The following is a 9,744-nucleotide window of genomic DNA, read 5'->3' on the forward strand; positions in this document are numbered from 1 at the left end:
ATCCTTTCTGTGAGCAGGAAACTAAACACCCCACGAGTCGCTCACTCGGAAAGACTGTATGATACCCATCATCCTCTGGGTGCTATGGAAAACTAATATTGATGGTCAGGAAATACAAGTAAACGATCATAAACAGAAGCGATCATGCACGCCTGGGAAACCAGCCAGGTGTCTTGAAAAACGACGGCGTACGAACCCTACCAACTCTGGTGTGGATGCAGTCTACAGAATAAAGGAACACAGGAGCATTAATCTCCCTTTGACCCAGATCATCAAACGAGAGGTAAGTTTATCACCTGTATGATCCTCCGACAGCAGCTAATTCATCCTAAGACTCTTCATGGTTCATCAATCTCGTCGCAACAGCATTCACCAAAGCATAAACGACTACACCCGGAACCTGAGTGTCCATCTGATAACCCCGATCCCTCATCGAAGCGGCCAAGAACCGACAAGAATAGACTTGTTGAGCATTGGACGCACAACAAATTCACGTGGCCTAAAAAGCTTTCAGAACCCAACACTATGGAACACTTTCTTGCCCGACCAAACACCCCATCTCTTCGCCGGACGAAGTCAAACGGTAGTTTGATCACTGCGAGCGAAACGAGTTCGCGAGAGGCGAAGAGTAGACCTTACACTAACAAGAACTATGATACATATCTGGAGACTAAGGGCTGTTTTATGTATGACCATGATGATGGTATTGATAGCAACAGCAAGTCTACCTGTCGTCAAATACTAAGCGCAAATCCCAAGGTTCCTAAGGGAACTGTGTTTGAACAATGTGCCTTTGAATCGACATGTCGAAGGCTACAAAAGAAAAACGAAGCTGGGGTTACTCGCATCATAGGTGAATTAATCGTTCCGTCAGCAGAGAGTGCAATCGACCTCAGCCATGTCACTTTTCCACATTTGGTGGTTAGCGTGAATGAAGGCTGGGATAGCTCGATTTCCCTAGATGAGGATCAACGATTGCCACCACTTGCACAAACTCCACTTCCACAATCTCGACAATTTCGATTATCTCGGCCACAGCCCGATTACGCGGTCGGGTTTCCCCGACAATGCTTCTCTGAGGATCAACTGGAAAAACTTGCGCCGTTTGTCGGTGAAATTGGCGATATGTCATTCTTTATGAGTACTGCTTACATGTACTTTCCATTTATGACAGTTGAAGTGAAGTGTGGAAAAGCGGCACTTGATATAGCAGATCGACAGAATGCGCACAGCATGACTCTCTCAGTAAGAGGTGTTGTCAAGCTCTTCAGGGTTGTGAAGCGTGAAAAGGAGTTAAATCGACAGATTCTTTCCTTTTCAATTTCGCATGATCATCGAATGGTGAGGATCTACGGTCACTATCCGGTGATTGATGGAAATAAGACCACCTATTACCGTCACCCCATTCATGAGTTTAGTTTCGCAGCGCTGGATGGCAAAGAGAAATGGACATGCTATAAGTTCGTGATGAGCGTGTATGACGACTGGGCCCCTTCTCACTTCAAAAGGTTGTGCTCGGCTATTAATGAACTACCGGAGATTAAGCTAGACGTATCACAGCATCCTGAAATATTACCGCAGCCCGAGCCGGGTTTTTCAGAATCAACTGGACTTTCACAAGGAATTGAGGGTGTCGATGTACAAGATTCAAGCTTTACATCTGTATTGGAAGAGGAAGCCCAGCCATCTCCCCCCGATTCACCGGTTCCCCCCTCGGGTCCTCCGCGGGAAAATGAAGGGAAATCCTCAGAAGCATTCAAGTTGCCCCAGAAAAGACGCAAATAGATATTTAGATAATCAAATCGAGTAATTCCGTTCCAGTGATCTATTATCCCTTCGCTGAACCCTAAAATTCTAAATTATCTCTGCCATCGAATGTATGCCAGAAGGGAAGAACCATAGCAGATCAGCGAACCGGACAGCCCGGAATGATATTCACCAACCGGGTGAAGCTTGTGCAACTACTGAAAGAACAGCTCGATCGTGACCTTGATCATACCTACACACCATTTGGAACTTGTGGATCGTATGGTGCACCCTTCAAGATCACCTGTGCTACATGGATATGCGTCTTGGATAAGTATTTTTGAACAACTAAGCGGCTATTAATTGCGACCATTGTCTGTTGATTTAACTAACTTTCCATAAATTATTGACCTTTCCAAAGAAGAACAAAAAACGCATGTACGGCAGAAAATCAAACAAGGCATACTCCATCACCCTATAATGGATGACCTGATATTATTCTACCCAACGGTTTGATATCACAAAAAATTAGCAGCATTGATATCTCGAATACTTTATCTACCAACACCCATTTGCCGCCATTATAATACCTAAAATCTGACATTATTCTTGCACTTTAAACAGCGCCGGTAACGCCGGGAATGAGATCGCCTTTGCTTGTCACTTCACATATTCCGGGGTGCTTCCTTTGACCCTATTTGGGGAGAAGAACACAATCGGCGCATGGTCAACAGTTTGAGGCGTGTTTTATTCTCAATTGTTACTCACACCAGATAGGTTGCCTCTTATGCCACACCGATTTGGAAAGCGTTACCAGCTGTTGCAAGAAACAAAATCACTGGCTGTAAAAGTCCCACTCAGAGAGCAGTTAAAAAAATTCCAGCTGCAATCACTCTCTCCCAAGACCTGAAACACTTTGCTGAAAAGTGCAAGGGGAATCCTCAATATTTCTTTCAGTCAATTAACAGAAACTTTGACCTTCAGTTCTCTCTTGCTCAATGCTATAAATTTCTCACTGATAAAGAGTTGAGTAAACTGCGGTGAAGAACCTTCTTCATTATTTTCACTCACTTGAAGACAAGACTAGAACATACTCGCGTATCTTCTGTTGCTTGAGAACTTCTTATTTTCATTCTTCAACATTCAGATGTTGTTCAGAATGCATTATATATTGATGAAAATTTTAATAACTGAGTATTGTATTAAGAGAAGAGAGATTTGAGAGGTTGATAGCAGCTTGTAATGAACTTAATACTCTATTTATTCTCTCTGACATCTCTGACTCTGATGATTAGTAAGTAGATTCTAAACAATTAATAAGAACAGTAGATTGATAATTTTATAGCTGAGAGTAGACTGACTGTATAACTGTATTTGAGATCAGAATCAGAATATTTGATAATTTTATTATCAATTTAATTAATCTCATTACACAGTTTTAAGATTAGATAGTAGTTTTATACTGTTTCAGTAAGACTTACTATCTACTCTTATTATATTTTTTAAATAAGATTATAATTTACACTTCTTAATTTAAATTTACTTTATTGCTTTAAATGACTTTAAATCTCATATAAGTAGACTAACTAGTATAGACTGACTGTGTAATTATATCTGAGATTAGAATCAGAATATTTCATAATCTTATTATTAATTTAATTAGTCTTATTACATAGTTTTAAAATTATATAGTAGTCTTATACTATTTTAGTAAGACTTACTATCTACTTTTATCATATTTTTCAAATAAGATTATAATTTTCACTTCTCAATTTAAATTTATTTTATTAGTTTAAATGACTTTAAATCTTATTTAAGTATTATCAAAAATTATTACTTTTTAAAAAATTAAAAATAGTCTAAAAAAACCTTATAATGTCTAAAAATAGTAGCTTTATACTAAGAATGAAACTAAATGAAATTAAATAAGATTACTTTCTTATTTTTTCTAAGTTATAATCTCATTTTAAGATCTGATAAATAGTTGCTTTATATGTTTTTTTAATAATTAGTCTCAGTGAGATTCATATTAAGAAATATATAAGATCAGATTAAATAAGATTAAATATCACACTTTCAGCTGTATCAAGACTCTGTTGCGGTTTCACACAGCTTATTACTTTCATGCGCATGATTTTATCTTATTTAAATCAGTTTTCAATCACTTTATAATATTATTCAGATATATTATAAAAAGATCTGATTGATAAATATAAGAATCTCACTTCTATACAAGATCAGCAGATTACTCTTTCTTAATAATAAGACACTGCTGAGATATTACTCTGACTATTCTTACTTATGAAATAAGAGAAGAATATTCATTTATTATTTATATAGAATAGCTAGATACTAGACTGACTGTGTAATCATGTCTGAGATCAGAACCAGAATTTTTGATAGTCTCATTGCTAATTTAACAGATCTTATTACACAGTTCTAACATTAAATAGTAGTCTCATACTGTCTCAGTGAGACTTACTGTCTACTCTTGACACATTTTTCAAATGAGATCATGATTTTCACTTCTCAATTTAAATTATTTTTATTGCTTTAAATGACTTTAAATCTCATTTGAGTGTTATCAAAAAGTGTTACTTTTTAAAAAATTAAAAATAGTCTAAAAAAAACATTAAAATGTCTAAAAATAGTAACTTTATACTAAGAATGAGACTAAATGAAATCAAATGAAATCACTTTCTCATTTTTTTCAAGTCATGGTTTCATTTTGAGATCTGATATATAGTCACTTTGCATGTTTATTTAATGATTAGTTCCAGTGAGATTCACATCAAGAAATGTATGAGATCAGATTAAATGAAACTAAATGTGAAATTCATGATTCTGGCGGTCAGTCTACTAGATACTAACTTTTTATTAAAGAAGTTAGTAATTTATTTTTCTTCTACTGAAATATATATAAGAGTTACTATGTTTCTTATATAATCTTCTTAGTATACTAAGTACTATATCTGTAATATTCTTATAATAACTCTGTAGTCTATAAGCTCACTATTTAAGTAAGATAGTTAAGCTCACTTATACAGCTTTTTAAGTAATTATCTCTATATAATATCACTGACTAGTTACTAGACTGACCGCTGAGATCATGAATTTCACATTTGATTTCATTTGATCTGGTCTCATACATTTCTTGGCATGAATTCCACTGGGACTAATCATTAAATAAACATGCAAAGTGACTATATATCAGATCTCAAAATAGAATCATAACTTGAAAAAAATGAGAAAGTGATCTCATTTGGTCTCATTTAGTCTCATTCTTGACATAAAGTTACTATTTTTAGACATTTTAAAGTTTTTTTTAGACTATTTTTAATTTTTTCAAAAGTAACACTTTTTGATAACACTCAAATGAGATTTAAAGTCATTTAAAGCAATAAAAATAATTTAAATTGAGAAGTGGAAATCATGGTCTCATTTGGAAAATGTGACAAGAGTAGACAGTAAGTCTCACTGAGACAGTATGAAACTACTATCTAATGTTAGAACTGTGTAATGGGATCTGTTGAATTGACAATGAAACTATCAAAAATTCTGGTCCTAGTCTCAGACACGGTCACACGGTCAGTCTACTAGTTACTACTTTGATTTCATTATATTACAATTTAAATCACTCAGTCTAATTATAAGTTTGAATTAGTTAAGCTTTATTAATAGACTGATATAATCTTATATATCTGTACTGAGACTGACTTAATCTCACTCTCTGAAGAAAACTTCATATCATTCTCTAGAGTATGTATATCTCTATCTTAGCAGAAATCTGAGATTTCTGAACTCACTGCATATTTTAATATAAGCTCTTTAACTGTCTTATCACTGTCACAGTCTCTACACATCTACATCATCAGTTTATTCAGCGCTTCACCACGAACTCGCTCAATTTTTCGAATAAGAACCCGCCGATAGATCCATCGAAAAGCCCTCGATCATACGAGCATTTTGACCCCATCGCCGACCGCATACCCCGTGTGGTGGTGGAGTTATCCAGCCAAACATGAACCAGACGTTGTTCGAAACTCCTGTGTGGGATTATCCCCTATTCTCCCCTACCACACCACAACCCCGGGCCAAATTGCCATACAAATTGTAAGGTGAAAAGACCTAGTCATATGCATCAATCTTCTCGATTTTGAAAGATCTCTGATCTGTGATTGTGGAGATATCTGAGGAGCGACCTCCGTGAAAACCCTGTCCATCTTTGATGTTTCAAAACATCAACACCAAGTCCCACCCTCGTACCGCCCTTCCCAATCTGGCCCATCCCCGGCAGAAAAATACAAAAAGATACCTCAGCAATAATAATATCAAGCACATAATCAACAGATACTTCTGAAGTGCAATCTTCATGAATACTCTGTCTGTCTTCAGTGTATCTAAACATCAACATCAAGTCTCACTCTCATATCACTCCTCTCAATCTGATTCATCTCTGACAGAATAATACAAAAAGATACCTCAGCAACAGTATTTAATATATAATCAGCAGACAATGAGTCAACAGAATAAGTTAACAGCATATTAACAACTATAAATTCAGTATATCTCAAGATCTGACTGAGTCTTTGATCTCTGCATAGTGAGATATATTAAATCTAGTTTTAATATCTCAATATTTAATAGATTCTGCAAGAGATTAAGAATAGTAATACTAGATTTCTATTGAATTTCAGAATTAATTCTATATTAATATAATCATTGATAAAGTCTTCTATTTTAAGATATAAATAATCAGTTTCTCTACATTCTGCTAACAATATTTATATTATTATATAGAAACAGACTTATATTCTCTATAATATCAAGACTCTGAAGAGAGAAAGTCTTGATAGAGAGTATATAGTAGTATATATTTTAATAGTATCTATCTCATTCTTCTACAGCAGTTAATATAAAAAAAAGATCTTAGAAATAGTTTTTTACTTCTTATCACATCTCTGACCGCGTCAAGACTCTGCTGCGGTTTCACACGGCTCATTGCTTTCATGCGGATGATTTCATTTATTTCACAGATTATTTAAACTAGTTTGTAATCACTCTATAATATTATTCAGATATATTATAGAAAGATCTGATTAATAAATATAAGAACCTTACTTCTATATAAGATTAGCAGATTACTCTTTCTTAATAATAAAACATCACTGAGATATCACTCTGACTATTCTCACTCATGAAATGAGAGAAGAGTATTCACTTATTATTTATATAGAATAGCTAGATACTGACTTCTTATTAAAAAAGTCAGTGATTTATTTATCTTCTACTGAAATATATATGAGAGTTACTGTATTTCTCATATAATCTTCTTAGTATACTAAGTATCATATCTGTAATATTCTTGTAATAACTCTGTAGTCTATAAGCTCACTATTTAAGTAAGATAGTCAAGCTTATTTATACAGCTTCTTAAACAACTATCTCTATATAACACTGCTAACTAGCTACTACTTCAGTTTCATTATATTATAATTTAAATTACTTAATCTAATCATAAGTTTGAATCAGATAAGCTTTAACAGACTGATATAATCTTATATATCTGTACTAAGATTAATCTGATCTCACTCTCTGAGAAAAACACTATATTATCTTCTAGAGTGTGTATATCTCTACTTTAGCAGAAATTCAAGATTTCTGAACTCACTGTATACTTTAATATAAGTTCTTCAACTGCTCTGTTATTATCACAGTCTCTACACATCTATATCTATTATAAAGATAGAGAGATTAAAATCAAAGATTCTCTAAGATATAAGAAAAACATATTATCTGAATTTCACAGCTGTATCTATACTCTTGAATAAAAATTTCATCTTAATTCAAATCAGTATAATACTTATAAGATATAAGTAATATATATTATCAATCTTCTTGAAGACATCTCTGTAACTACTTAAATTATTAAGAAGAGAAAGCTTGAGCATACTGATACTGTAATAATTTAAGAAGAATTCAAGAACTTTCTACTGAATTAAATTAAAGATTATTATAACTGCAGCTTTATAGCAGTGCAGTAGTTTAACTTATTATATTAATAAGATAATAAGAATTCTTTCAATTTCAATACAAGATTTGAAGAATATTGAGAGAAATTAATTAATAATTTGAATTAATTAAAGACACAGCTTTATCTTGTGAAGCTAACTCACAAGATGCAGATAATAATATTATAGTATCAGAGTTCATTAATTAATTACACTGAGCTTATCAATCTGACTTCTCAGATCTATTTGAATAATCAATTCTCTGAGAAAAAGATTAATAAGATCTCTTTTAAGTAATTAATAATAGAATCTAAACAGCACTGTGACAGCTTCAGTGTAGAGAAAGTAAAGAAGAATTTTAAATATTCTGATTCTTCACTTACTGTGAAGAAATATTAAAAAAGATTTGATAAAGATCTCTATTTTAACTGCAGAGCTGATGATTACTATATCAGTGATTATAAGAAGCTGAAGAAGAAAAGAAACTAAGAAGATATCTTCTCAAAGTTAACTTCTCTTCTGACAAATATATTTATAGAAGATAAAGAAGAGAAAGAAATAAAGAATTAATAATTCTCATATCTTTAAGTTTATATTACAATTATAATGAATACTCTGAATAAGAAGATATCAGTGAGATATCTACTTGACTTTAGAATAGATACTAACTTCATATTCTATTTCTTTTCTTTAATGAAGAATTGAAAGAAGATAGATCTATCAGATTATACAAAATTTATTAATAAAACAAAGTATTATTATTTTAATATAATTTAAGCAAAGTATATAATCACAGACTTAGAAGAAATCTTTAAGAAGAGTAGTCTACTTCTTTATATTATTAATATTATAGATAAGAATATTATTCTAGATCTTCTATGATTGAGAGAAAATAATTCTCTCATTAACTGAGTCACTCAGATATGATGATACTGTCTCACTAATAAAGAGACAGTGATAGAGAAATCTGAAGAGTTTCATCAGAAGAATCTTGAGAAAAAGATAGAGTTAATATACTATATAGCAGCTGACTGAGACTTAAGAATAGATAAAAAAGTTATCACTCTCACTACAAGATTAGCAGCAGTATTCATTATTAAAGATAGATGTATATGACATCTCTTTACAGATTATAAGAATGTCTTTTTAAAAAGAGAAGTAGTGAAGTTTTCTAATATCAAGATATAATATAAGATTCATCTTGAAGATAGTGTAACAGTACTGTACAGATCTCTTTATAACTTGTCTATAAAGAAATTGAATATTCTGTGCAGATATCTTGAAGAAGTGTAATTAAAGAACTGAATACACTTATTAAAGAGTTCAGCAGAGATGTCTATACTCTTTATACTTAAGATGAATGATAGACTACATCTATACATAGACTACAGAGGCCTTAATAAGATGACAGTTAAGAATCACTATTCATTACTATTAATTAATAAGATGATTGATTAATTATCTGAAGTAAAGATGTTCTCAAAGATTGATATATAGAATATCTATTATAGAATCAGAGTTAATAAAGATAATGTTTGAAAAATGACTTTTTATATTAAGTACAGCAATTTTGAATATCTTGTTTTATCTTTTAATTTTTATAATACTTCAGTCATCTTTCAGATCTATATAAATGAGACACTGTGAGGCCTTGTCAACATCTTCTATATAGTATACTTGAACAACATTCTAATCTTCTCAAAAACAGAGAAAGAATATGATATTCATATTCAAGAAGTATTAAGTCACTTGAGACAGTATTAACTCTATATAAACACTGAAAAATACTTGTTCTACATACAGAAGATTGATTTCTTAAATTATATTATTGAGATAAATAATATTTCAATGAACAGAAGTCAGATCTTTATCATTAAGAACTGATCAGTGCTGTAGACATATTATAAGATATAGATATTTCTAGAATTTGTGAATTTCTACAGATAATTTATTTATATATATTCATGAATTACTATGTCTCTTACAG

The 9,744-nt window shown here is 32.1% G+C and overlaps 1 protein-coding gene across 1 annotated transcript; it reads left to right on the forward strand.

Moving 5' to 3' along the window:
- The first annotated feature begins 4 nt into the window (after positions 1-4).
- On the forward strand, positions 5-3,134 carry BDCG_00852 (uncharacterized protein). Its single transcript, XM_045416363.1, has 3 exons — positions 5-56; positions 120-283; positions 334-3,134. The coding sequence occupies exon 3, from the start codon at positions 526-528 to the stop codon at positions 1,783-1,785; it is 1,260 nt and encodes a 419-aa protein (XP_045272109.1). The 5' UTR covers positions 5-56; positions 120-283; positions 334-525; the 3' UTR covers positions 1,786-3,134.
- The last annotated feature ends 6,610 nt before the right edge of the window (positions 3,135-9,744 follow it).

The sequence above is a fragment of the Blastomyces dermatitidis genome, assembly GCF_000003525.1.
Source record: "Blastomyces dermatitidis ER-3 genomic scaffold supercont1.1, whole genome shotgun sequence".
Lineage (NCBI taxonomy): Eukaryota > Fungi > Ascomycota > Eurotiomycetes > Onygenales > Ajellomycetaceae > Blastomyces > Blastomyces dermatitidis.